The sequence below is a fragment of the Rhinopithecus roxellana genome, chromosome 17 (genome assembly GCF_007565055.1).
Source record: "Rhinopithecus roxellana isolate Shanxi Qingling chromosome 17, ASM756505v1, whole genome shotgun sequence".
Classification (NCBI taxonomy): domain Eukaryota; kingdom Metazoa; phylum Chordata; class Mammalia; order Primates; family Cercopithecidae; genus Rhinopithecus; species Rhinopithecus roxellana.
The window spans coordinates 81,546,581-81,571,900 of record NC_044565.1 but is presented as its reverse complement, the minus strand read 5'-3'; the positions used below and the strand labels follow the sequence as shown (position 1 = coordinate 81,571,900).

Sequence of the window (25,320 nt, the reverse complement as noted above, 5' to 3'; positions counted from 1 at the left end):
TGCAACCTCCATCTCCTGGGTTCCAGCCATTCTCCTACCTCAGCCTACTGAGTAGCTGGGACTACAGGCGCATGCCACCATGCCCAGCTAATTTTTGTATTTTTAGTAAAGGCGGAGTTTCACCGTGTTGGCCAGGGTGGTCTCCATCTCTTGACCTCATGATCTGCCCGCCTCCGCCTCCCAGAGTGCTAGGATTACAGGCGTGAGCCACTGCACCTGGCCCACTTTGACATTTTAATCAGTGATGTCCAGGAGACTTTTTGTACTAGTGAGATTATGAGCATCTCTTCCCAACTCCATGTTCTGAAATGCCAGGTTGGTAGGTTGTGATCTGCCTTGGTGGGAGTGTTTACACCACGAAAATGTTACAAATCAATGCTCATTCTGCCTTCATTCCCCCAAGCTGTGTTTTTAAACATTTACCAGCGCACAACTGATTTTAATTACTCATTCAGCAAACATATTTTGATCACCTGTTGTCTTTCAGGCACTGTTCAAGGTGCCAAGGATATAGCAGTGAATAGACAGTGTTTACTTAAGTGAATGTATTTTTCTAAATCCTAAATTTTCTAATAAATTGGGGAGCTTTTAGGGGTCCTTAGTCAAAATAATGGTGGGAGATGAAGAGTCAAACAAAAGTAATTGGTTTTCTTTGCTACAGAACTTTCAGAATCTTTTAATGTGCTGGTGTGCACAGTTGATCTCTAGGAGGACAGTGTAGTATGTATTCTTTCTTTCTTTTCTTTCTTTCTTTTTTTTTTTTTGAGATGGAGTGTTGCTCTGTCACCCAGCCTGGAGTGCAGTGGCGCGATCTCGGCTCACTGCAAGCTTCGCCTCCTGGGTTCACACCATTCTCCTGCTTCAGCCTCCTGCGTAGCTGGGACTGCAGGCACCTGCCACCACGCGTGGCTAATATTTTTGTGTTTTTTTAGTAGAGACGGGGTTTCACTGTGTTAGCCAGGATGGTCCTGATCTCCTGACCTCGTGATCCGCCCGCCTCCGCCTCCCAAAGTGCTGGGATTACAGGCTTGAGCCACCGCACCTGGCCTATAGTATGTATTATTTCTAATACGTAACCAAGAACTCTTTTTTTTTTTCCGGAATATATGTAACACATTTCAGAAGTACTATTCTGCTGCTCCAGGGCAGTCATATCTTAGATGTTAGAAATTGGTGAATGAGGTCATTACTCAAGAGATGTATGTAGGTCAGAGTATGGGCAGGATTTCTGAAGACAGACTTTCCCATTGTGTTTATAGGGTGATTGATTTTTAGGTTGTGGATTGAGTTATTTTATTGATGTTTGCCTAAACTATCCTGTTGTATTTTTATTTTCAGTATTTTTTAAAAAAATTTTATGTAAAACACTGCTCTACTTATATTGTTGTTAAACTTAGAAAAGTGCTTTTTATTCTGATCTCCAGTTTCTAATTTGGGGACACTTAATGATATATGTACATGAATTTCTGCCACTGCCTCCTCCCTGTTGTTAGACTTTTTCTCAGCCCTGGGCATCCCTTCCTCCAGCCTCGCTGAAATGGGAGTCTCTTAAACACCGTTCATCCACCGTTTCACCCTTGTTAGACTATGGTGTTTCTCAAGTGTGATTGATAGACTGTTGATTGAATCAGTCACTTGAGTGGTATTAAAACCATAGGTTCATGGGGCTCACCTCAGATCTGCTGATTCAGAATCTGTGTGGTGTGGAAGCCAAGACTCTGTGATTTAAAGCAGATCTACCAGTGGTTTGTATTGAGTTGTTTGATTTCCATGCTGAGTTGTTTAAATTTCATTTTTTGGTAGGTGCATACAGTATTTCTCAGTGTGGCTGCTATTGGCATTTTGGCCATGATTATCGTGTGGCACTCTGAAGGCACAACAGGACTTTTAAAATCATTGGGTCCTACCTACCAAATATTATTATCATCCCCAGTTATTGAGACTACCCAAAATGTCCCTCCACATTTCCAAACACCTCCTTTCCATTTTTGTGGGGGTAGTACCCTCAGTTAAGAATCGCTGTTATTGGCCGGGCGCGGTGGCTCACGCCTGTAATCCCAGCTCTCAGGGAGGCAGAGGCGGGAGGATAGCTTGAGCCCAGGAGTTCGAGACCTGCCTGGGTAATACAGCGAGACCCCGTTCTCCACAAAAAGGAAAAAAAAAAAAAAAAAAAAAAAAAAAAAGACAAAAAAAGAATCGCTGTTATATACTACTTTCATTATTCTAGATGTTGCTCTTAATAATTTAATATACATACCTAACCTAAGACTGCAAACTATTCACTAAGTCTGTCCATTTCCCAAACTGTGTAAAGTCTTTAGAGCAATTTAACTGTACTTCCACCTTCCCATTTCCATGGTATTTTGCTCCATATTTGAGTTCTAGTTTTTAAAAAATTGCATAGACATTACTGTTTTTTGCGGTCATCAGTGTTTATCTGTACCCAAGATTGCTAGTTTATTTGCTACTCCTTGCATTTTAAACTTTCCTTCTGAGTCTTTTTTGATCCTGAAATACATCCTTTAGAAGAATATGTTATTGCACATCTTTTGGCGGTGAACCCTTGGTGTTTGTTAGAAAATGTCTTTATTTTGCCCTATTTATTGAATGATGTTTTTACCTGAGAATATAATTCTAGATTGACTTAACTTTTTTTCAGCTCCATATTCTACAGTGTTTCTGGCTTTCTTTTTTCTCTGAAAAAGTCTTAAATGTTGTTCTTTTGTAGATAATCTGATTCCTTTTCTCTGAGTGCTTTTAAAGATCACTTCTTTTTATTTAGTTTTTTTGTGGTTTCATGTAGTGTGTCTAGATGTGGATTTCTTGTTTATTTACTCTCCTTGGAACTGTGTCTCCTGAATCTGAGGTTTTATGTCTTTTACCCATTCTGGAAAAATTTCAGCCACTGTCTCTTGAAATATTGGTTCTCTCTTCCTTCCTTGTTTAGTTAGATGTATGTTATATCTTCTTGTTCTATTCTTCGTGTCCTTAATCTCTCATTCTATCTCTTGCTCTCTTTGCTGCTTCAGAGCTGCCATTTTGTCTAATTTTATGTCTGTGTACGCCAGTTAGGTTTTTAATTTCATTTTTTATTTCTAGAAATTCTGTTTTGTTCTTTTTATCCTGTCTGCCAAGTCATTTTTGTTAACCTCTTGTGTCTGACCCATGTATTTATTTATTTCTAGTGTTAACTTTAAAAAAATCTGACCTATGTATTTCATACCTTCTTTTATTTCTTTAAAGTTTTAAAGCATATTTGATTATAATGTTATGTATCTTTTAATTCCTAAAGTTTAACTTCTGTGAATTTAATTTGGTTTTTCATAGTTTTTACTGCTCTGGTGGTTTCCTTTTGTGCTTGATAATTTTGTTTTAAGCTCATATCTGTCTAATATTATTACATAGTAATTTCTTGGAGTATGGGTAGAAGATGTGTTTATCTACAGAGAATTTGTTTCTCCCTTTGCCAGGTGCCTTGTGTTACCACCAACCCAGAAACAACTTAAATTTATTTCTTGACTTGAGGCTCCTGGCCCTCGAAATCAGTGTAAATTTTAACCCTAAACTCAACTGGGGGTAGGCTTGTAATTATGGATTTCCGGGGAAGATACTTCGATTCTAGTGAAGGCCTGATTTGAACAAGTTGCCTGTTGTGGACAGAGCCCTTTTCCCCAACCTACCTATGGGGAGTGACTCTTCAAGGGCATTGCTGGTTTTATGCAGTGGTCTCAATTTCAGCTTTCACCACATCTAATAAAAATCAAAACTGAAGTCCCTAGATTCCAAGTTTAACCTAAGGTCATGGCTTGAACTTTTGTTTACAGCTCTGATTTTATTCAGTAAATACATTTAACAGATTTTTAAAAGCTGTTTATACTACATCTCTTTGTGCCACCTGTGAATTTCTTTGCTTGTGAGTTCAAGAGTACGTGTAAAAGAGTGTTTGTTGTGTCTTGTCTACTATTTCCAGATATTTGTAACGAAAGGATATTTTATATCTAGTCTAACTTATTTTCGAAAGTGAAATATTGGAAGATGTTTATGCCCATTGGGGTCTGAGCACCACTGGGCTAGAGATGCTGCTGCTATTGCTTCTTTAGTGCAAAGTTAGAATTGGCTACCTGATCTCTTATCCTTTCCCAAACTCGGTGCTACTGTTAAGTTTTATCCATATTATTGGTTTGGTCTTCTAGTTACCATTTAAAAGTGTTACTGATATGGAACAGGTCCATTTTTGAATTCCAAAATTCAGAATTAAACTTTGAAATGCAAATTACTGATACGTTGGAACTGTCTGTACTCCTGTTACTCACAGTTTATTTTCCATGTTGATATCCAATTATTAGCTGCTAAGTGCATTTTTTGAAAGTTAACGATAGCCTCGATCTGTTTTTTGTTTTTGTTTTTGTTTTTTTTAATTGGGACTATGTAGTCCTAGAAATGTAGATCTTTAATGATCTGGTTTTAAGAAACAAAGAGCCATTCAAGTTAACTTAAGAAAAGAGAGGCTATTGTAAAGATACATGATATATGGAACTGGAAAGTTGTCAGGAACTCAAGGCAGCTTGGAGATCTACCCTTTCCTCGTGGTCTCGTAATTTTCTCTTTCCACCTGTTGAGTTCTTTGCTCTTTACTGATTGTCTCTTCATTGCATCTTTTCTGTTTCTTCAAAACTTCACTTTATGCCCAAAGCCCTGCGTGCTGTGACACTGGCACATAGCATGGTTTCACAGTGAGTTACATTGCATGGTGGTGCTATTTCTCAGTATTTCCAGTTTCAGATATTTTAGAGTTGTGCTGTGTAATACAGTTATCACTAGCCACACGTGGCTTTTAAAATCAAAATTGAAATTATGTATAGGGTCTGTATGCTGATAACTGCAAAGCACTGATGAAAGATATCAAAATCTAAATAGAGACAACTGCCAGCCGTGTTTGTGGATTGGAAGACTCCGCATAGTAAATATGTCAGTTCTTTCCAAACTGATCTATAGATTTAATGTACTTCCAAATAAAAGTCCCAACAGCAGATTTTTTTTTTTTTTAAACAGACAAGCTGACTCAAATTTATATGGAAAGGCAAAGGACCTTTGTTGCCAAAGCAACGTTGAAAAAGAAAAAGTTGGAGGAATCACAAAATTATTGTGATTGTAAATTTAAAATTTACTATAAAACTACAGTAATCGGCCAGGCCTGTGTGGTTCATACCTGTAATCCCAGCACTTTGGGAGGCCAAGTTGAGTGGATCACCTGGGGTCAGGAGTTGAAGATGATCCTGGCCAACATGGCAAAACCCCATCTGTACTTAAAATACAAAAATTAGCTAGGCATGGTGGCGTACCTGTAGTCCCACCTACTCGAGAGGCTGAGGCAGGAGAATCACTTGAACCCAGGAGGCGGAGGTTGCAGCGAGCCGAGACTGTACCACTGCACTCCAGGCTGGGCAACATAGTGAGACTCTGTCTCAAAAAAAAAAAAAAACCAAAAAAATTACACTAATCAAGACTGTATAGTGTAGGTAAGAGTTAAACACACGATCAGTAGGTCAGTATAGATCAACATGAGGTCCAGACATAGATCCACACAAATATAGCCAATTCATTTTTGACAAAGGTGGAAGTCAATTCGATGAAAGGAAAATTGACTTTTCCACAAATGATAAGAAAGAGTTGGACATATACATGCAAAAAAAGTACCTAAACCTGAACTGTACACCTTACACAAAAATTATCTCAAAATGTATTATAAAACTAAATGTAAAAACATAAAACTTTTAGAAGAAAATATTTGTGACCTGGCGTTAAGCAAAAAGATCTTGGACATGATACCAAAAGCACAATTCATTGGACTTTATCAAAAATAAAATCTTTTGCTCTGTGTATTTGTTTGGTAGGGCTGCCATAACAGAATGCCACAGACTGGGTGGCTTCAACAGTAGAAATTTATTTTCTCATAGTTCTGGAGGCTGGAAGTCCAAGGTTAAGGTGCCAGCAGGGTTGGTTTCTCCTGAAGCTTCTCTCTTTGGCTTGCAGATGGCCGCCTTCTTGGTGTATCTTCACATGGCCTTTTCACTATGCATGTATATCTCTGGTATCTCTTCCTTTTCTTAAAGGGACATCAGTCTTGTTGGATTAGGGCCCACCCATATAACTTATTTAACCTTAATTACCTTTTCAAATGCCTTTCCTCTGAATATAGTCATGTTCTAAAGTACTAGGGGTTAGGACTTCAACATATGAATTTGGTAGGGAACACAATTCAGTTCATAAATTTTGCAAAAAACGCTGTTAACAAGAATGAAGAATAAGTTACAGACTGAAGAAAACATTTGACTGGGCGCAGTGACTCATGCCTGTAATCCCAGCACTTTGGGAGGCCAAGATGGGTGGATCACCTGATGTCAGGAGTTCGAGACCAGCCTGACAAACATGGTGAAACCTCATCTCTTCTAAAAATACAAAAAAAATCAGCCAGGTGTGGTGGCAGCTGCCTGTAATCTTAGCTACTTGGGAGGCTGGGGCCGGAGAATCGCTTGAACCCGGGAGGTGGAGGTTGCAGTGAGCCAAGATTGTGCCATTGCACCCCATCCTGGGCAATAAGAGCGAAACTTCGTCTCAAAAAAAAATAGCAAATCATATATCTGACAAAGGACTCATATATAGAATACATATATATGAAGAACTCTCATAACTCATCAGTAAGAAAATAAATATTCCAATTAAAACATGGACGAAAGACTGGAAAACAGTTTATCAAAGGATGGCAGGTAAGCACATGAATAGACTAAGAGCATCATCAGTCATCAGGGAAATGCAAACTAAAACCACCCTGAAATAGCATTTACATACCTATTAGGATGGCTGAAATAAATACAATACCGATTCTTGGCAAGGATGTGAAGCAAGTGGAACCCCACCATGCGTTGCTTCTGGGAATGAAAAATGGTACAGTCACTCTAGAAAGTTGGTCATTTTCTTATAAAGTTAAACGTATACCTACCATATGATATGATCTAGTCCCACTCCTGGGTATTTATGTAACCTGTATACAAATATTTATAGCAGCTCTTTCCGTATTTGCCAAAAACTGAAAACAATCCAGATATCCTTCAACTGGTAAATGGATGAGCTGTGGTAAATCTATACAGTGGAATACTACTCAGCAATAAAAAGGAACAAACTGATGACATATGCAACAACTTGGTGAAAGAAGAGTCTCAAGATGTTATATAATGAATGAATTTATATGGCATTCTCAAAAAGAAAACCTATAGTCATAGAGAACATGTTAGTGTTTCCAGGGTTTAGGGAGGATTATGACTTCCATTGGAGTTTTTTGCAGTGATGGAATTTTTCTGTTTCCTGATGGTGGTGGTGGTGGTGGTGGTGGTGGTTATATAATCTAATATATGTGTTTACTTTATTAGAACTATATCTTTAAAATCCTTTTTATTGTCTGGTAGTTAAAAAATTTAAAACTCCAAATTTTTAATATTTCATTGTATATACACGTATAATTAAACAAAATTCAGTTTTTCACTTGCACTGGCCATATTTTTTTTTAAATTTCAACTTTTATTTTTAATTCGGCGGGGTACCTGTGCAGGTTTGTTAGCTGGGTATATTGCATGATGCTAAGGTTTGGAATACAGTTGATCCTGTCACACAGGTAGTGGGCATAGTAACCGACAGTTTTTCTTTTCTTTTTTTTTAATACATTTTCATTTATTTTTGTCTTGTATTGCTTTTATCAATGATATATAATTTTCAGTGTACAGTTCTTTTTTTTTTCTTTTTTTATTATTATACTTTAAGTTCTAGGGTACATGTGCATAACGTACAGGTTTGTTACATATGTATACTTGTGCCATGTTAGTGTGCGGCACCCATCAACTTGTCAGCACCCATCAACTCGTCATTTACATCAGGTATAACTCCCAGTGCAATCCCTCCCCCCTCCCCCCTCCCCATGATAGGCCCCAGTGTGTGATGTTCCCCTTCCCGAGTCCAAGTGATCTCATTGTTCAATTCCCACCTATGAGTGAGAACATGCGGTGTTTGGTTTTCTGTTCTTGCGATAGTTTGCTGAGAATAATGGTTTCCAGCTGCATCCATGTCCCTACAAAGGACACAAACTCATCCTTTTTAATGGCTGCATAGTATTCCATGTTGTATATGTGCCACATTTTCTTAATCCAGTCTGTCACTGATGGACATTTGGGTTGATTCCAAGTCTTTGCTATTGTGAATAGTGGCACTGGCCATATTTTAAGTGATCAATAGGTACATGTGGTATGGGGCTAATGTATTGGATAGTGCAGATACAGATCATTTCCATCAATGTAAAAAGTTCTTTTGGACAGTGCTGCGTTTTCTTTGTTTTGTTGTTGTTGTTGTTGTTGTTTTGAGATGGAGTTTTGCTCTTGTTGCCCAGGCTGGAGTGCAATGGCGCGATCTCAGTTCACTGCAACCTCTGCCTGCTGGGTTCAAGCAGTTCTTCTGTCCCAGCCTCGCGAGTAACTGAGATTATAGGTGCATGCCACTACGCCTGGCTAATTTTTGTATTTTTAGCAGAGGTGGTGTTTCCTCATATTGGTCAGACTGGTCTCGAACTCCTGACCTCAGGTGATCCGCCCACCTTGGCCTCCCAAAGTGCTGAGATTACAGGCATGAGCCACCATGCCTGGTCTCAGCCACCGTGACCGGCTGACAGTGCTGTTTTAAAGCAAGGATCAGCAAAGTTTGTCGATAAAGGGTCAGATAGTAATACCTAAGTCTTTGTGAGCCATATGGCCTCTGTCTCAGCTACTCAACTCTGCTATTGAATTTTTTTAATTTTTAATTTTAATTTTAATTTTTTTAGACTGGTCTTGTTCTTTTGCCCAGACTTCAGAACAATAGTGTGATCATAGCTCACTACAGCCTTGATCTCTTGGGCTCAGTTGATCCTCCTCCCGCCTCAGCCTCCCGGGTAGCTGGGACTATAGGCACATACCACCAAGACCAAGCCTAGCTGAATTTTTGTATTTTTTGTAGAGACAGGTTTTCACCATGTTGCCCAGGCTGGTCTCAAACTCCTGGGCTCAAGCAATCCGCCCACTTTGGCCTCCCAAAATGCTGGAATTACAGACATGAGCCACCACCTGTGTACCAGTGAAACTTTATTTACAAAAATAGACATGTTTGCAGATCCCTATTTTAGAGAATTTGTCCTATTTCCTATTTTCATGTCAGCTCAGGGTTTATTGGTAGAGTAACCTTATAATTTACCATCCAAATTTAATAAATTTTTAATTGTTTAAGAGTGAACACAGGCACTGTTAGTAATTGTACTGGTACAATAGGCATAACCAGGAGTACGCTGGGCAAACCAGAGATGAATGTCACTCCATCAGTTTTCCTATGAATTGGTTGCCCTTGTTACCCAGTCTCAGGCAGTTCCTTATAAAAGCAGCATGAGAACGGACTAATACGCCTAGTCTAATCAACTATGGGAAAGGGAACGTGAAACCATCCCTTCAGCAGTGAGTATGGGTTATCCATTTTCTTCTGAAAGGGAGTAGTTGAATGGGAGGTACCCTGAGGTTTGGCTGGTCTGGTACACTCAAAATAGTCTGTGTTTTCTATCCCCAAGCCTTTGCTCATGCTTTTCTTTCTGTGCCCTTTCTCCCATCCCTTTTCTGTGTTTTTCATAATTCAGGCCATCTTTTCAAACCTCTGCAAAAATGGTATCACCTTCGTGCAGTCATTCCTGTAATACCTTTTCAGGCTTACAAGTTGGTAGTTATGTTTTATAAAAGTCAGTAATGTAGTGCTTTAAACTGGATCCCCAAACCTGGCTGTGTATCAGCAGTACCTCAGTAGCTTAAAATATAGAATCCTGGGTCCCATTCTTAATTGCTTGACTTGAATTCAGAATTTATAGCAATATTCTGTTATTGTTTTGTTTTGTATTTAAACTTCTTATATGATTTTTATATAACTGGCTATCTGATTCAGTATTTGGAATCTATTGATTTAGGCTGAAATTATTTGATATAAACATTGACTTTTAGAGTTAGAAGGAATCTTAAAAATAGCCTTTTTTCACCTTAATGTCTTTAAATTGTGGGCAGAGGGGTCAGGAAGAAGACACAAGGGAAATTACTTACTTAGATCCCATTGCTGGTTACTGGCAGAGCCAGGACTAAATGTTGTTAGCTGTCATTCAGACTTAGATTCATATTCACATTGGACATCCCCTTCTGTATAGTAAGGTTTCAATACTCCAAGGGGCTCAATACATAGTAGATGATGGTCAGATGTTTTACTAATAATGATTGTTTCTAACCCATTTTATGTAGTACCTAGCACATTTTTTGGCTCTTAATGATTCCTACTTGAATGTGTTGTTAACCCTCAGTTCACTCTCAAGGAATGCCTTTCTGATAGTTGGAGATAATTCCCCAATCAGCATGAAATCATCTCAGAAAAATTCTTTCCAAAACTAGTTCCAATCTGAATGGCCTCTAAAAGGCTCACTGAATCAAACTAAATTTTGATACAGCTTTGAAAGTTGGTACTTTCCAAGAGCCCCTCTAAGCCGAGATCAGTCTAGACCTGTAGGATTTTCCTCATCAGTCCACTTTCATTTTAGAAAGGTTACCCAGAATCTATGGGAGTATGTGGTGGGGGATGTGTATACCGAAATAAGATGTGGGACCAGGGTCAGGAAAAGGCTTGTGGCAAGTGGTGGTAGCCTAAGCTGAGCTTCAAAGGATGTCTGTTAGGCCAGGGGAGGGACCTGGAATAAAAGCGTGAATAGCTTTGGGAAATGGCAAGTTGTTTAGTTTGGCCAGAGGATAAAGTACAAGTTAGGGAGTGACTAGAAATATAGATGGGGGCTAGATTAAAATGTAGTATTTCACAATTTCATATCCACAGGCAAAATAATGAAACTGAAGCCCTATCCGACACAGTATAAAAATTCACTTAAAGTAGATTATAGACCTAAATTTAAGAAAACTATAAAACTTAGAACTCTTAGAAAAGAAAGTAGGAAGAAAGTATTTGTGACCTTGGGTTAGGCAAATGGTTTCTTAGCTGCAACATTGAAAACACAAGAAACAAAAATTAGTTAAGTTGGACGTCATCAAAATGAAAAAGTTTTGTGTTTCAAAGGATACCCATAAGAAAATGAAAAGAAATCTTGCAGAATGGGAGAAAATATTTGCAAATCATGTGACTGATAAGGGATTTATATCCAGAATATATATAAAGAACTCTTACAAGTTAACAATTTAAAAAGAATTTAAAATGGACAAAGAATTGAATAGAAGAAGATACCCAAATGGAAAATTGAAAACAGGTCCACACAAAAATGTGTATACTGATGTTTATAGCACCGTTATTCATAATAGCTAAAAAGTGGAAACAACCCAAATATGGCATTTCCATACAATGGAATACTGTTTGGCAGTAACACATAAATGAGTTTGAGACATGGATGAACCTGAAAACATTACACCAAGTGAAAGAAACCAGAGTCACAAAGGACCACGTATTACTTGATCCCATTTACATGAAATGTTTACAGTAGTCAAATCCATAGATATGGAAAGTAGATTAGTGGTTGCCAGGGATTGAGAGGTGGAGGAATAGGTAGTGACTGCGAATGGTTCTGGGGTTTCTTTTTGAGGTAATGAAAATGTTCTAAAATTAGTTAGTATAATTACATAATTCTGAATATACTAAACACCACTGAATCATACACCGTGAAAGGGTGTACTTCATGATATGTGGATTCTATCCCAGTAAAGCTCTTATAAAAAGTGCTGTATTTACTGAAAGCTTTAAATACTCTGACAGGGAATTTGGATTTTTGTCTTTAAAGCAATGATGTGTACTCTTGCGGAGTTATAAGTCGAGAACAGCATGATGAGAACATCACTGTGGGAGCATTTCAAGAATGGTGGTCAGATCAGTGTTGCAGCAGACTAGATCTAGCTGCTTAGAATATTTTATCCTGTTTTCTGCCCTTAACAAGTATGAACATTTTATGTTACTAATTCTGAATTCAAAATTTTTAACTTTATGCATGCTAATATTTTATAATTTCTATCTTGCTCTTCTTTTTAAAAAATGAACTGCTCAAGGTGATTGAAAAAAGAATAGCAGTTGCAGAATGTTATAATACTGATTTTTAAATTTACCTTTGTGTGTAACCTTGACTACTGTCAATTTAGAGATAGCAAAATATGACTTATTTTAGCCAGAAGACCAGGATTCTTGGTGAATCATAATGCTTTAAAGACCTTTTATTAATAAACATGGATTTTTAATAAAGGCTTAGAAGTGAAGTTTCTTAAGGGCTTTTTAATTATCTCTTTCCCCTTCTTTTTGTGAAATATCTTAATACTGCCAAATAAATTACATATTGGAAGATATTTCTAACATGATAGAAGGCAAAAGAACAGTAATCATTTTAGCTCTATTTTTTTTTTTAATTAACCCTAAAAAACTGTAATTTAAAAAGTGTTAGCCTTTAGGAAATTCTAGACTGATTTACCATTTGAAATAATTGTATTCATAAGTCAACCCTACAGTAAATATTGACCTTGGTAAACCACTCATCAGTAGTTAGTGTCATAATTTTTCTGTTAAATATATGCTGGTGTTAACTATTCATAAATCTATTTTTAGAAGAGTACATTGTGTACAGCAACCATTTTGGACAAATACTGTGTAGCTTGTAAATAGAGTGTGTGCCCTCCTGTGGTCATTGGTAACAAAAATCTCAGCTATAATCATCCTAGCTTTCTGAGTTCACATTTGTCTGCTCTTCCATAGTAGAATCACCCGTACTCTGAATTTCTTCTCAGTAAGTAAAAAACCATAGCATGATTTTTAAATGGTGGCAGTTGTCTTATTTGGAGGAGATGCTAAAGGAGAAGCCTACCAGAGAAAAGATATCAAAGTGTGAGGAGAGGCAAGTAGTTGTGATGGTGCTTGAAAAGCTTTATGACTATTATACCTGAATATTTTTCAGATACACTCTGCCTCCTTTACAGAATGCTCCCAGAATGATATTCTGGTTTTATTTCTATTTCATCATTTATGTATCTTTTTTCCTAGAGAAAGGAGCAAGTATCCAGCACTGTCTATTTGAAACATCTATCCCATTTTATGGAAATTAAGTTTAATTTGAAATAAGTGTTCAAATCTCTTTTGTATTGCCTTGAGTGTTTATTAGTTATGGAGATTTTGTTTGAAGGAACAATTGTTAAATGAATTTTCCCTACAAATTTTATTAATTTATATGAGATCTTTTAATATCTTTGTTCTTCTTAGGGTTAAATGGTTAAATTTTATATTTTCAGCAATGACTGTGTCTCATATCTTAGATCCTTGGCTGGTATTTTTAGTGCCCTAATATTCTTAGAAGAATTCCACTATTAATGGTATTATCACCTCTTGCCAGGTGATTCACTGATTTTCACCAATCCATTAATAAGAGAGTGTTGCAACTAGGAATAATTCTGGTCACATGAATGGATCTTTCTGTGATCAGGCAATGGCATGTATTGTTCTTCACTGGTGATATGAAAATTAATTTATTTTTAGTTAACAGTTTAAAATATCAAATTGAAAGTTCTGATCCAATTATAAAACATTTTAAATTGACAAAGACTTACTGCCATTTTAATATAGTTTCTGCTTATTTATACATGTATTATATAATATATAATATATATTGTGTTATATGTACACATAAATACACATAATATAATTATGTATACTTATATACATAATTATACAATTGTAAATGCCAGGAATCTAATAATATAATTTGATTTTTTAAAGTGATTTTTAACATGTGGCTTACAAAATAGATTTGTTTTGCATTGAACTACATGTATTTGACTGTACCATCAGGTGTGTTTAAAAGGATGCAGGGGGCCTGTTTTCATAATTATATACACAATTGTGTTAACCTTTCATATCCTAAAGCTTTTAAATGAAAAAATGTAAGGCTAGTTAATTAGTTCAACTAGCCTTTGAATGAATAGCAATACAGTGTAATACTTAAAGGCTCAGACTGGAGTTAGCCTGCCTGGGTTTGAATCCCAGCACTGTCGACTCACTGGCAAATGACCTTGTTAAGTTCTTTTGAGTTCTATGTCCTTTAGTTTCCTCACTTGCAAAATGAGAATAATATCAGTACCTATTTTATAAGATTGTTGTGAGGATTAAATGAATTAATATTAAAACATTTAGAATAGTGCCTGGCACATCCATACCGACATCTAAGTGTATATTAGCTGTTAGTATTAGTATTGCCAATATTAAATTTTACATAAATGTTGAAATTTATTGTGAAGTATAAACTTTGTTTTGTAAATATAAATTACATTTGCATTTCTTTTAAAATATTTTTATATAACAGAAAACAAACAGTAAGCTAAAGTGAAATTTTATACACTTTTTATGAAAGCTTTCTTCACAATAATCCTTTTTTCCTTTTTTTTCTTTTAGGCACGGAATGTTAACACTGGTGAATTAGCAGCAATTAAAGTAATAAAATTGGAACCAGGTAAATTATTTGAAATTCATTTTTTCTTATTGCTAGAAAGCCGTGGGATATCTTAAGGCTTATTTTAATGATGTTTGGTCAACATTCTCTTGTTTTCCCCAACATCTTCTGGGATAAATAGAGCTGCTTGTATGCTCTTTCCTCCAGTTCTTCGAGTTCTGCATACACACACCTTGCTCAGTTCTTCCCTGAAAAATAACTGATAATTGGAGGAGGAAGGGGAACTCCTGAAAAGACTTTGTTCTTTCTGAACTCAGTTGAGCTAACTTGTGACAAGCTGATTGTGATTTATTTCCAGGCTAACGTCTTGTGGTGTCAGTGTGATGTCGTGGAAAAAACAGAACCAAGATTTGGGTAGTTGTAGTTCAGTTTGTCTCCCACTCCCTTTCTCTGTGAACTTGGGCAAATAGCTTCATGTCTCTGAGTCTCCCAGTTTTCTCGGGCGATCTAGCTTCCACATTCTGTATTTCATTGATATCTCAGCAGTTGTCTACCAAATTGAGCAGCTTATTGTAAAGCCCCTTAAGACGACTACATATTTTTTGTCTGCTTCAACTATGTTCTTTGAATTCCTCCTACTTCCCTCAAAACCCACCTTTTTCTTAGCTAATTACTCACTCTTTGTTTATTCTCTCTTAGAAACCCCTTCCCACTCTTTCTTCTTCCCACCATAAGCAAGTCTATAATTGTGCTAGTGTCTAGACCGAGTTCCACAGCAATTCGTGCCTTTCTGATGACTTCTTCCGTTACAAGCTGATAATAAGAGTTTATTGGTAAAACAAGTTTCAGTTCCAGTATGAACAGAAATCCATTCAGAGACTTTACAAGACTGCAAAAACTTTTTCTTTAAAAAAAAAAAAAAAAAAAAAGGCCAAATAGCCAATACTTTAGGCTTTGTAGGTCGTGTATCGTCTCTATATTCAGTTCTCTCTCTTTCCCTATAGTTTGCTCACCCCTTACTTAGAGCATCAATAAGCTTTTTAGAAGTGATATTAAAATGAAAATTTAAGGATGTACTGATTGTGATCAAACCACACAGAAATATAATGAATTAAAAAAATTTTCCAGTTATACATATTTACATATTTTATGTAGTCATTGTATTCTAAACATCACAAGACAAGATGTTTGTCTTTTTTCTGAATCTCCTACTCTTCAATTTATAAGAAATTTTAGAAGGATATTTGAAGTTGTTGAAATATTAGCTACAAAAAGAAATTTGGCATTTAAAGCAGGGCCTTCATTTTTAATCATTAAGAAGTGACTGTGTTACTTAATGAAATGGTTCTAATGAGAAGTATTTTGTATATACATCATTCCCTCAAATCACCTAAATACCTTCTCTTTCGGGAAGCCTTCCCTGACCCTGGGTCTAATTAAGATGACTCCTGAGTGAATAGCTCGGCTATAGCACTGACCATAGCTATATTGTCATTCTAGACTTGCCTTTCTTTGTTTCTAAGTTTTAATCAAATTTGTGCCCCCAGCTTAGGACCTGGCACATAGTACCCATTCTTCATATCTTAAAATTTCCTTAAAGAATAAAAACTTGGAAAAGCTTACTGTTCAAGTCAATTATTTTTTGTTCATGAAATGTTCAGGTTGTTGCACTGTCAGTCTTGAACACTGCCATGTATATATTGATCAATGTATTAAAAGTAGAATACACAACTGTACAAAAGGAAAAAAATAAAAATCATTCATATTCTACCACCCGGAGAAAACAAGGGTTATCACCATAAATATGTTTCATCTATTACAGCTACCCATTTCCCCCTGCCACCAGTTATTTTGATCCCTCAATCATATAATTTTAGCCCGTAGTATTTCTGTATATATGCCTAACGTATAAATACTCAAAATATAATCACAAACAGGAACCCTCATACACAGCTGGTAGAAATGTAAAATGATGCAACCACTTTGGAAAACAGTTTGTCACTTCCTTAAAGTGTTTGACATAAATTTGCCATAATGACCCAGCAATTCTACTCTTGCATATCTGCCGACACAATGATTGTCATGCACAAATGTTTATAGTAGCGTTATTCACAATATGTCTTAAAATTGGAAACAATCTTAACTGCCCATCAACTGGTGAATGAATATGTTGTGTTCATACAGTTGAATACTATTCAACAATAAAAACAAGATGCTGATACATACCGTAACATAGGTGACCAAAACGTGCTAAGTGAAAGGAGCTAGACACATGAAACTACATACTGTATGATTTCATGTGAACGGTTCAGAAAAGGCAAATCTGTGGTGTCAGAAAGTTAATCTGGTGAGCTGGGGACACAGAGGGGTGGACTAACAATTATTGGACGTGAAGGTTCTTACAGGAATAATCTAGTGATGGTTGTACAACTTGGTAAATTTACTAAAAACACCGTTGAATTATACACTTGAAATTGCTGAACTATCCAATTTAAACATATACCTAAAGATATGTAACTAAAACCATTAACAGCATTACAGTTCCTTATTAATAAGACCTACACTTAGCAAATAGTTGCTATGTTATATCTATAGGTTCCTGCTTAATTTCTTTTTATCTTTTTTCCTTGTAACTTTCTGTTGAAGTAACTCGATTGTTTATCCTGTAAAATTCCCCTCAGTCCGGATTTTGCTGATTGCCTTCCTGTAGCATCATGTAATATATTCTTTGGTGAATTGATGGATAGCTCTAGAGAACTGAGTAGACTCCAATTTTTTGGGGGGTATGGAAGAGGGAACTACTTCACGAGTGGTGTTATGCTCACATTTTTCTAAGGTAGAGAGGTGTGTGTGTGTTTAAGAGACAGTCGCACTGTAGCCCAGGCTGCAATGCAGTGGTATGATCGTGGCTCACTACAGTCTTGATCTCCTGGGCTCATACTATCCTTCTGCCTCAGCCTCCCAAGTAGCTAGGCCTGCAGGCGTGTGCTACCACACCCAGCTAATTTTTATTTTTTGTAGAGACAGGGTCTCACTGTGTTGCCGAGGTTGCTCTTGAATACCTGGTCTCAAGTGACCTCTTACCTTGACCTTCCAAACTGCTAGGATTACAAGCATGAGCCACTGTGCCTGGCCTATATTAGAGTTTTGATGGCCAGTCTTCTACTTTTTGGAAACAAAAATTAAGTCTGAAATAGTATAGTGCAACATGTTGGATTTTAAGAATTTCTATCTAGAGTTTGTTACCTTTTCCTTTTTTTACAACTGATAAGCAATTTGAACCTGAAGCAAAATAAAAACTTACTCAGACATTTTGACCAAATTGTTTAAATGTGAAGTTACTCCAAGGTGTCTGACTTTTGCGTCTCATCTTATTCATGCAGCTTTAAATTTTAAAAAGTTTATTTATTTATTTATTTGTGATGGGGTCTTGCTCTGTTGCCTAGACTGGAGTGCAGTGGCACGATCTTACCTTACTACAACCTCTGCCTCCTGGGTTCAAGCGATTCTCCTGTCTCAGCTGCCCGAGTAGCTGGGATTTCAGGAGTGCACCACCATGCCAGGCTAATTTTTGTATTTTTAGTAGAGACAGGGTTTCACTGTGTTGGCCAGGCTGGTCTTGAATTCCTGACCTTAGGTGATCCACTCATCTCTGCCTCCCAAAGTGCTGGGATTACAAGCGTGAACCATCACACCTGGCCTAATTTATTTTTAATTTTAATTATAATTTTTTTATTGTTTTGAGACAGAGTCTCGCTCTGTCACCCAGGCAGTGGCGTGATCTTGGCTCACTGCAGCCTCCACCTCCTGGGTTCAAGCAATCTTCATGAATAGCTAGGACTACAGTCATGCACCACCACGCCTGGCCAATTTTTGTATTTTTAGTGGAGACAAGGTTTCATCATGTTGGCCCAGATGACCTCGAACTCCTGGCATCAAGTGATCCACCTGCCTGGGCTTCCCGAAATGCTGGGATTACAGATGTGAGCCATTTTTAATTTTTGTGAATACACAGTAGGCATATATATTTCTGGGTTACACGAGATACTTTGATACAGGCATGCAATACGTAATAATCACATCAGGGTAAATGGGATATCCGTCACCTCAAGTATTTATCTCTTGTGTTTCAGACAGACCAGTTATACTCTTCTAATTATTTTTAAATGTATAATTGAATTATTTATTTATGTATTTTTTTTTACTGTAGTCACCCTGTTGTGCTTGCAAATACTAGGGCTTATTCATTCTTTCTAATTTTTTGTACCAATTAACCATCTCCAAATCCCTTCCACCCCACAAACCCTGTAAGCTTCCTAGCCTATGGTAACCATCCTTCTACTCTCTATTTCCATAAGTTCAATCGTTTTGAGTTTTAGCTCCCACAGATAAATGATGAGAACATGTGATGTTTGTCTTTCCGTGCCTGGCTTATTTCACTTAACATAATGACTTGCAGTTCCATCCGTGTTGTTGCAAATGACAGGATCTCGTTCCTTTTGATGGCTGAATAGTACTCCATTGTATATATGTACCATATTTCTGTATTCATTCATCTGTTGATGGACACTTAGATTGCTTCCAAATCTTGGTTATTGTGGAGAGTACAGTAGTAAACGTGGGCGTGCAGATCTCTCTTTGCTGTGATCATTTCCTTTCTTTTGGGTATATACCTAGGAGTGGAATTGCATGATTGTGTGGTAGTTCTGTTTTTAGTTTTTGGAACCTCCAAACTGTTCTCCATAGTAGTTGTGTTAATTTACATTCCTACTGACATTGTATGAAGGTTCCCTTTTCTCCACATTCTCACCAGCATTTATTGCCTGTCTTTTTGATAAAAGGCATTTTGAATAAGGGGAGATAATATCTCATGGTATGGTTTTGATTTGCATTTCTCTGATGATCAGTGATGTTGAGCACCTTTTCATAAACCTGTTTGCAGTTTTTATGTCTTTGAAGAAATGTCTATTCAGATCTTTTGCCCATTTTTAAATTGAATTATTAGGGTTTTTTCCCCCAGTGGAGTTGTTTGAGCTCCTTACATAATCTGGTTGTTAATCCCTTGTCAGATGAGTAGTTTGCACATATTTTCTGCCATTCGTGGGGTTGTCTCTTCTCTTTGTTGGTTGTTTGTTTTGCTGTGCAGAAGCTTATTAATTTGATGTGATCCCATTTGTCCATTTTTACTTGGTTGCCAATGCCTGTAGGATATTGCTCAAGAAATCTTTGCCCACACCAATGTCATAGAGATTTTCCCCCATGTTTTCTTGTAGTAGTTCCATAGTTTGAGGTCTTAGATTTATGTCTTTAATCCATTTTAATTTGATTTTTGTATATGGTAAGAGGAAGGGGGTCTAGTTTCAGTCTTCTGCATATGGTTATCCAGTTTTCTCAGCACTGTTTATTGAAGAGACTGTCCTTTCTCCAATGTATGTTCTTGGTATCTTTGTTGAAAATGCATTCACTGTATGTGTCTGAATTTATTTCTGGGTTCTCCATTCTGTTCACTGATCTGTGTGTCTGTTTTTCCAGCAGCATGCTGTTTTGGTTACCGTAGCTCTGTAGTATAATTTGAAGTCAGGTAATGTGATTCCTACAGTTTCTTTCTTTTTTTTTTTTTTTTTTTGCTTAGGATAGCTTTGGCTATTTTGGGTCTTTTGTGAGTGCATAAAAATTTTAGGATAGTTTTTTCTATTTTTGTGAAGACTGTCATTCATATTTTGATAGGAATTGCATTAAATCATTAGATTCTTTTGGGTAGTATGGACATTTTAACAATATTGAATCTTCCAGTCCATGAACATGGAATATCTTTCCATTTTTTGTGTGTGACTTCTTCAATTTCTTACGTCAGTGTTTTATGTTTTCATTATAGAGATCTTTCCTTTCTTTGGTTAATTCCTAGGTATTTTATTTTATTTGTAGCTATTGTAAATGGAATTTCTTTTTTGATTTCTTTTTCAGATTGTTCACTTTTGTTATTCGAAAATGATACTTTTTTTTGTATATTTATTTTGTATCCTGCAGCTTTACTGAATTTGTCAGTTTAATAGTTTTTTGGTGGAGTCTTGAGATTTTTCCAAATGTAAGATCATATAGTCTGCAAACAAGGATAATTTGACTGCTTTCTTTCCAATTTGGATGCTCGTTTATTTCTTGCTCTTGTCTGAATGCTCTACAAAAATTTAATATATAAATATATGTAATATATATTATATGTATAAAAGGGGTTAATTCAGCAAGCAAATCTCTATATAGACAGATAGATGTGTGTGTATACATATAAATATATATATATATGTAGAGAGAGAGAGAGAGGATATATATATAGAGAGAGAGTGACCTTCTTAGATCTTCTTACAGGTTTTGTTTTGAAATCTTTTTTTCTGCTATAAATATAGCTACTCCTGTTCTTTTCTTGTTTTCATTGGCATGGAGTATCTCTTTCCATCCCATTATTTTAGTCTGTGTATCGTCATAGGTGAAGTGTGTTTCTTGTAGGCAACAGATCATTGGGCCTTATTTTCTTATGCTTTCAGCCACTCTGTTTTTTGATTGCAGAATTTAGTTCATTTGCGTCGCATCAGTGCTCAAAAAGTTTTGGATTTTGGAGCACTGTGTATATCAGATTTTTGAACTAGAGAAATTCAACCTGTAGCAGCAAGAGTTAAACATTCCACTCTTTCCTGGAGAATGTAAGTCACTTTGACATAGAGAACGAGTCTTGATTTACACCCCAGATGGCAGAGCTTCAGGTAAGAGACACAGTGTTCACATCCATCATAACTTTGTTACTAATAAGGAAAAAGAACCCTGGGTTCACTTTGTAATCCAATTCTGAAGGCAGCCCCTTTACATACAGCTCTCCTTTGCTCTAAGCCTGTCAAAACACCACTTCATTTAAATTTCATCTCAATTCCATTTTATTTAAAGTATTACAAAAACTCTACATTTTGCTTGGGTGAGATGCCCTAAGATTTATCTGGCGTGTGGTTTTCCTCATTGCAGTGGGTCAGTAAACCTGAATTTGTCAGATGACAGGTTTGTTCCTACAGTCTGTGGCTGATCCAGCTGGAACACTGCCAATTCTTGAGACTTATTTGGATAAAAATAATTAAAAATGGATCAAGATGAGAGCTATAGCAGAGCTTGCTAGTAGAATAGAACATATATATACACACACACACACTTTGGAGCTTTATTTTCAAGTTCTGATAAGTTCTTTATTTTCAAGTTCTGATAACTTATTATATAAATAAGTTATAGATCTGGAATCTCTTTTTGGGATTTAAAGTCAGAATTTAAAAGTTGCTTGTACTCATTTGTGGTATTGTTTGCAGTACTAGTTAATATGATACAGATGCAGATAGATAACAGTGATTCATTAGGTAGAAACTCATAGGAAAAACTCTTCTAAATGGGGAAACTCATTCCTTTTCCAACACAATGAAAACTACTGAGATTGATAAACAGAGAAACTTGTAGTGAGAAAATAAGGTATTATGCTTTGTTTCAGTGAGAGCAACATGCATTAAATTGTAAAGCCAAATTTTAAAAGTGTGAAAAAGTAACAATAAGACCTTATTCTACGATTTTTTCATGGACCTCCAAAGTTAAATGTTATAGAATATTCTCTCCTGCCAGCCTTTGACATTACTTTTTTTCTTTCCTGAGAGGTAGTAGAGGTGCTTTCTGCCTCCTTATCTTTCATCATAGAGTGACAAAACATTGGGGATATGATTTATCTGGTGCCTTTTCCCATCTCCCTTGAGTGCTTTTGTGGATCCCTTGCCACTGTGTGCTTTTTCAGTGCTGCCTTGTGTTTATTGCCATCATGAATAGTTGTTACATCATTTGTGATAATTATTCTTCAAAGATTAATCATGGATTGCTTAGCCACTCTTAAATATATTGGAATCATCCTATGACTTGAGGCTGACTGTACTGGACAGATTGGATATTTACACATTGAATGGTAATAATGCTCCAAAATAAAAAAGCAACGGATAAAGGATTTTTTGTTTTGTTTAGCTGCAATGTATTTCTTATTCTCAGTCCTCTGTATATGACCAGTGATTTGGCTTCAAGGATGTTTATTTAGCACTTAATTTAGTTAGAAGGAAGATACAGAGATATAGTTCCTTCCTTCAAGGAACTTGTTATCCAATATGAAAACTGGAGTGTTTATGTAAGTCACAGCCTAACTACAGAGAATCACCCATTGAGCAGAGTGTGTGTGCATATGTAGGTGGTGGTGTTGGCAGTAAGGAACGGTGATGGCTGTGACGAGAAAGACTTAATTCCTGGGTCACTGAAGATCTGCCTTTGACTGTTTACTCTGAAATATTCTGGGCTGGGAATATCTAGGTAGGATGCTAGGTGAAAGGACACACATAGTGCAGAGTGGCTGATATATCCTAAATACTTGGTGGGTTCCACAGAGGCTGTGAGTTCCATTTCCCTTGGGGTGGTTAAGGAAGTAAAACTTCAGATGAGCCTTCAAGACTGGCTAGGATTTTGCTAGTAGAATAAGAGAATGGAGGGTATTCCACATGAGGATCGATAAAAGCAAAGGTAGTATGGAAGTACTAGGCCTGTTTGGGAAGTCGTAGTTTCATTTGTCTAGAGCAGTATGCTCTCTGTGGGCATGGTGGGATATAAGAAGTGGAAAACTGATGATGAGTTTATGGAGAGCCTTAAATACTAGCCCAAAGCAGCCAGGTGCAGTGGCTCACACCTGTAATCCCAGCACTTTGGGAGGCTGAGGTGGGCAGATCAGCTGAGGTCAGGAGTTCAAGACCAGCCTGGCTTGGTAGCACGCACCTGTGTTCCCAGCTACTTGAGAGACTGAGGCAGGAGAATCGCTCGAACCCGGGAGACGGAGGTTGCAGTGAGCCAAGATCACGCCACTGTTCTCTAGCCTGGGTGACAGAGCAAAACTCCATCTCAAAAAAAAAATAAAAATAAAAATAAAACTAGCTCAAAGGTTTAGATTTTACCCTGTAGACAGTGGGATTTTGTTTGTTTTTACAGGTTAGTAACATGGTCAGAGTGTAACTGTAAGAAGATTCAGTGTACACAGGCAGATGGGAGAGAGACCCTGCTGATAAGAAGACATATTACTGTTGTGACAGCCATACTTGAGTTACAGGCAGAGGGAAGGAAGGGGTGACTGCATGAGATTTTAGGGTGAATAAGACTTTAAACATGATTGATAAATTATAAGGAATAAGGGAAAGGTACAATATATGTCAAAATTGAGTTTATGGGAAGAATAGTTTTGTTGTATTGTTTTGATTTTAGGAACTCATTTTCTTTCTTTCTTTCTTTTTTTTTTTTTTTTTTGAGGTGGAGTCTCGCTCTGTCGCCCAGACTGGAGTGCAGTGGCGCAATCTCGGCTCACTGCAAGCTCCGCCTCCCGGGTTCACGCCATTCTCCTGCCTCAGCCTCCTGAGTAGCTGGGACTGCAGGCGCCCGCCACCTCGCCCGGCTAGTTTTTTGTATTTTTAGTAGAGACGGGGTTTCACCATGTTAGCCAGGATGGTCTCGATCTCCTGACCTCGTGATCCTCCCGTCTCGGCCTCCCAAAGTGAGGAACTCATTTTCATGAGTTTTATACAGCTATGGTTTATGCCTATGTAACCTCAAGAACAGATCAGGAGCTGCTAAAACATTATCTTTAAATCAGGTCTGGTGAGAGAACAGAAAGTTGGGAGATGAAAAACGTCCAAAATTAGAACTATTTTATTTAACTTTTTTTCTTTTGGGGGATTTTTTTTTCTTTTCTTTTAGAGACAGGATCTCACCCTGTCACCCAGGCTGGAGTATAGTGATGTGATCATAGCTCACTGCAGCCCCAACTCCTGGGCTCAAGCAATTCTCCTGACTTAGCCTTACTACTAGCTGGGATTAGCAGGTGTGCACCACCACACCAGGCTAATTTTTAAGTTTTTTTTTGTAGAGACTGGGTCTCACTGTGTTGCCCAGGCTGGTCTCGAACTCCTGGCCTCAAGTGATTGTCCTGCCTCGCCCTCCCAATGTTCTGGGATTACAAACATAAACCACTGTGCATGGCTAAAACTGTTTTGAACAGTATGTCACTGTTCTTGTTGGTGGGCATGATAAAAGCAGAAAAATTTTTGCCCATTGTGTTCTTCACTTCCCTTAAAATCTACATCATGCTCTATTTTTCCCTTTTCTGTCCTTACTCCAAAAACATTTTTTGAGTCTCCTATAATACTTACTTTACATATAGAAACTGTAGGGATGCTGCCATCATTTTTAGTAGGTGGGAGGGATATACTCCAGAGGATTTTCACTAGAAATTCACTCCTGAGTTATACGTATCTTCCTTATTTTGGGCCTTCCATCAGAACCACTTGGGTAAACCTGGCTCTCAAAAGAGCTGGATCAGGTAAGAAAAGGAGACCCACCAGGTTTATAGGTCAGGAAGCTCAAGTTAAGCCCTCCTTCCCTGACTACCTGGACACAATCCGTTTGCACTAGAGAATGTTTTCTCAAATATTCCTTTAAAATAAGAAAGGAGTGGAACTGGTTCTTTGGGATGAAAAAAATCTTAATTTGTTTTATGTGTAAAGCACAGATATATATATATATATATATATGTATATATGCATAATACATAAACATGCAGAATATCTGTGGTATTAAAATTTCATGGGGGAGAGGCATTAGGAAAACAGAGTTGGGAAACACAGCGTTAGAGTAGAACTTTTTTCTTTTTGTCTTAAAGATGAGGTCTCACTATGTTGCCCAAGTTGGATCAAACTCTCACCTCAGTCTCCCAA

General features: G+C 37.1%; 1 protein-coding gene across 4 annotated transcripts in view; it reads left to right on the top strand.

Annotated features, from left to right (window-relative positions):
* MAP4K3 (mitogen-activated protein kinase kinase kinase kinase 3) overlaps positions 1-25,320 on the top strand; it is a 186,869-nt gene that overhangs the window by 43,954 nt on the left and 117,595 nt on the right. For 3 of the 4 annotated variants that reach the window (XM_030921605.1, XM_010364146.2, XM_010364147.2), the window contains exon 2: positions 14,515-14,572. Coding sequence is in view for 2 of the 4 variants with exons in the window: in XM_010364146.2 (XP_010362448.1) it covers positions 14,515-14,572 (58 nt within the window). In the remaining 2 variants the exon portion in view is untranslated. Of the gene's footprint in view, positions 1-12,818; positions 12,860-14,514; positions 14,573-25,320 lie in introns of those variants that run through there. The other variant, XM_030921604.1, reaches the window with a different exon arrangement.